Genomic DNA, 4,161 nt, shown 5'->3' on the forward strand with positions numbered 1-4,161 from the left:
GAATTTTAAAGATTTTTATTTATTTTTAGGCTGAGCATAACTAGGGGTTCTAAGCTTATTTCGGCTTATGCCGGTCTTACCCTTTTCGGTCATAAAATGAGTTTTACATAACCTTTTGACCCGAAACCTTTTTCTACTGATTTGTTATACTAAATATAATATTTTGAGCCTTCTGGAAATATAAAAATACCAGCTTTTCTTTTAAAACCCGGAAATGGCTCCAAATCGCCTTTTTAGGCATTTTTACGACCTAGTATATGTCAAAACAAGATTTTATATAAAAGGTCTAATACCTACTGATATATTTTATAAAAATATACATTATAACAGTAGCCTAAAGTTGGAAACTCAGATTTTCCGTTTTACCCCTTTTTAGCCTATGTAAAATTACTAAAATGCCCTTATGAGGCGTAATTAGCATTTAAAAATATTGGGGGCATACTTGGGCATACCTTTCTGATATCACAACATATTTGGTGCATATAATCTCAGGAAACTTGCATATGACTTATATGGTTACTCGTTACGCACTTTCGCGTTCGGATCGGCTTATGTGACTAGTTCACGCGTATTAGCCGAAACGGGTCAAACCATATCATCTAAGTCTCAAAATTCAGAATGTAATTAGTTTACCCATATTATACAAGTATCCAAGCTTGTAGGGTCTAAATCATATTCCTTCCCGGTTTTCGCATTCCTCGCGATTAAACCATATTTACTCTTCGAAGCTAACCGGTCTAAGCTTTGGCTATGTTAAAAGACCCGTTAGGATTCTAATAGGTTATTATAACCTTCGTTCCAGAATAGGAGCCCAGTAAAAGACACGTGCATTTTTGAAATTGTGGTTATACTTGCTCAGGTAAATACTTTTAACTTATTTTCCCTTATACGGGCTTGGGGGTACGGTATATAAAATACCGCTTGGTCGGGCGGTTGGTTCCATCTCATTAGTAGTTGGGTATTACCAATGGGACCCGTTTAAAAACCTGGTGTTGTTTGTTTCTTGTACCTTTGGGAGCTTAATGACCATGTCCCGGATATCCTTGGCATCATTTTTGGCCACGACCTCGACAGTCGGGTGTAGGCGTACACCCGGTATTATGTCTATTAATTTTTAAGGTATTAACGTTGGCTTCCCGCCGCGGACTTATACCATGTGGTGTGTCATTTAACCTTAAACCCGACACGACTCGGGCGACTGAACGGTCAACAAACATGTAAATCTTTTACAAGTTTAACTCTGTTTAATTATTCCCAAGTTATAAAATGTTTTGTGCCTTGTTCATTTAAAACCAAATTTTCAAATGTTTTCAAAATGAGTCAGTTAAATTGTATTTACCAGTGCAAACTGACGTATTTTCCCCAAAAAGATTAAGTGCAGGTGCTATACGCAATAGGCTGGTTTATCCTTAGCATCGTAGAGTCTCGCAAGCTTTTGGGATGCATAATCTGTTGAACAATTTCTTTCTTTTTACTTCGATCCGCCTGTGGATCTATTTTGACTGGTTGTGATACTGGATATTACAATTAATAGTTGAAATAAATCTATTTTCATTTGCTTTCGCTGTGCATTATAATTTGTGTTGTTTGACATATGATGATATCAACTGCGTCACGTAATCCCCCACCGGGCCCACCGGTGACACGTGGAAATTAGGGGTGTGACAGGTTGGTATCAGAGCCAACACTGAGTGAATTAAACACTAGCCTTTTGTGTTTAATCTCAGTGCACAAATTTGCACATTCTTCGAGTTCCAAGTCTAGACATTGAACATAGGACAAACTCAGAATTGTTTTATTTTTGAGTCTTTTATTACATTGCTGTTATCTAAATATTTTATGCAGGTCATCATGCCACCCAGATTTCTTCGCGGTAGAGGCAAAGGACCCGTGTCAGGACACGATCACGAGGTCGGGCCATCGCATCGACGAACTCCTTCCATCACCATGAGCACCAGTCCGCAAGAGCCATGGAGGCTCTATGTCGAACCCGGAAGGCGATCAGTATCCCTTAGCTCCTCTCCATCGTACCAACATTCATTTGGGCCCAATTTTGAAAACGAGCCCAATAACCAGCCACCAGCTTTTATACCTCTCCAAAGATCCAATTCTCACCATTCTTTTGGCAGCCCAACACCCGTTTTCCAAAGCCGGTTTAACCCGGCTAACCTTTTGCCTGAACCCGTGGGTTTCAACCCACTCGGACCGGGAGACCACTTTCCAGAGGAGAACGACATGGATGAGGACACCGACCCCGTGGAACCTGCATCAGGGACACCGAATCATCCTATTGAAATATCAGATGGGTCATCCTTTCATGGATCGCCGTACCGCGGACCAGACAGCTTTATGGAGAAGTTCAACCAGTACGATTGGTATTTCACCCCGTCCGAGCACTCGCATCATGAGCAGCAACAGGATCCTTCAGTGGGTCAACAGTTTGTGGCAGTCACGCCACCGCCACCACCGCCAGTAGTGCAGCAGCCGCCTCCGGAGCCACCGAGGCGAAGAAGGTCGAATGCACGGATGTCCGTGCGAGGTGGAGTTCGGATTGCTACTCCCCATCCATCTAGTGACAGCCATTATCCTCCACTTCAGGAGGAAGAAGACCCATATAATGGTGGTCCGTCAAGCCCTCTTCCAGATGTCAACTCAGTACCTGTGGTACCACCTTTGGATTTCGATAACCCGATTCCTGCGTATGCTGGGTCAGCGGCATACAACCCATTTGAGCAGCCGGCGCTCACCCACTACAACTACAACTACGGTTATGCAGAGGTAGATCCATACCAAGTAGCTCGGGATTACAATGCCCTTCATCCTGAAGGACCATATGGAGGGCCATGGACTACTGGTTACCCGACTTATGGGTACCAGCATCAGCCACCTCCTCCGCCGGTGTATCAGCCGCCTCAGCCACCGATTCAGCAGGAAGTCCTAGAGAGGTTGAACCAAGTCGAGCAAGAAGTTTGTGAAGACCGCAGAGAGCGGCAAGGTTTCTTCAAAGGATTGTCGGACTTGCTTAAGGGAAAGTTGAAGAGAAGGGGTCATTGAAAACCCTTGTTGTTTATTTATGTTATCATTCAGTCCCTGCGTGGACTTGTTATTCCAGTATTCAGCTCCTGCGTGAGCTTGTTGTTGTTTGTATTCCGCTCCTGCGTGAGCAAGTTTGGTTAGTTAACCCCTGCGTGGGTTTGTTCTTGTTTCCCGCCCCTGCGTGGGCATTTTTATTTATTTTGTAGAAGTCCCGTTTGGGCAATTGTTGTACTATCTTAAAACTATGTGTGAGATGTTTAAGTTAAGTTTCATTTTTATTAATTGCATGCTTAAATTATGAAAATAAATGAAAAATTTAAAGGATCTGCCGTTATAATTAACTGGTAAAGTCTAAAGAGAACCTAGACCTAGCTTATAAATCAAAGCCAAGATGGTAGTTCCATAATTAGATTAAGATCCATAATTAACATCTCAATATAGGACTATTCTGCGCTGATTACAAAAGAATCTTAGAGGTAAAACCTAGCCCTTGTGTTATGCAAACCTGGCCAAGATGGTATAACCCACATAATAGATTCCAATTATTAACATCTAGAATGTTAATGCTCTTGGCAAACTGTGAATCAGTAAAGTCACACAGGCCATGTATATTGGGTTAATTTCTAAATTCCCTTAATTTATTTAACCACTTCTTTGAAAGTGAAGTGCCTGAGGGCAATAATTAAATGTCCTCCGTGACTAAGGACAGTGGTAGCTCATGACTCCCTGTTAATTGATGGTATAGGACTATGATTCGACCTAAAACACCTAGATATTGTAAAAATCTTGGTTATTGAAATATCTTAATTGTCCTTGTGACTAGGCCTTATGTGCTAATAATTAAAGTATTATAGGATAATAACATCCTGATGTTTTAATAAATTAACCTAAAATGGCAATTTAAAACCTTGGTTAATGAAACATAAAATACTATAAAATAGCCTTTAAGTAAAACCTTGTCTATTAATTATATGTAGTGTTGAAGCTACATGACCAGATCAGAGGAAGCCAATAGCCATCCGGTTGAGAACCGTGATGATGCAAAGTTCCTAGTGACCAGTGCCGAATTAAAAGCAATTGTAAATGAAGCCGTTGAAAAAGCCTTAGCGCGGCAGTACAGTGAAT

The 4,161-nt window shown here is 41.3% G+C and overlaps 1 protein-coding gene across 1 annotated transcript; it reads left to right on the forward strand.

Annotated features, from left to right (window-relative positions):
- Positions 1 to 2,526: 2,526 nt before the first annotated feature.
- Positions 2,527 to 3,054, forward strand: LOC110876437 (phospholipid scramblase 1-like). Its single transcript, XM_022124612.1, has one exon. The coding sequence runs from the start codon at positions 2,527 to 2,529 to the stop codon at positions 3,052 to 3,054; it is 528 nt and encodes a 175-aa protein (XP_021980304.1).
- Positions 3,055 to 4,161: the final 1,107 nt, after the last annotated feature.

The sequence above is a fragment of the Helianthus annuus genome, chromosome 12, assembly GCF_002127325.2.
Source record: "Helianthus annuus cultivar XRQ/B chromosome 12, HanXRQr2.0-SUNRISE, whole genome shotgun sequence".
NCBI lineage: Eukaryota > Viridiplantae > Streptophyta > Magnoliopsida > Asterales > Asteraceae > Helianthus > Helianthus annuus.

Excerpts from the sequence above, each read along its gene's own strand:
- LOC110876437 (XM_022124612.1), top strand. The coding sequence starts at position 2,527 with ATGTCCGTGCGAGGTGGAGTTCGGATTGCTACTCCCCATCCATCTAGT.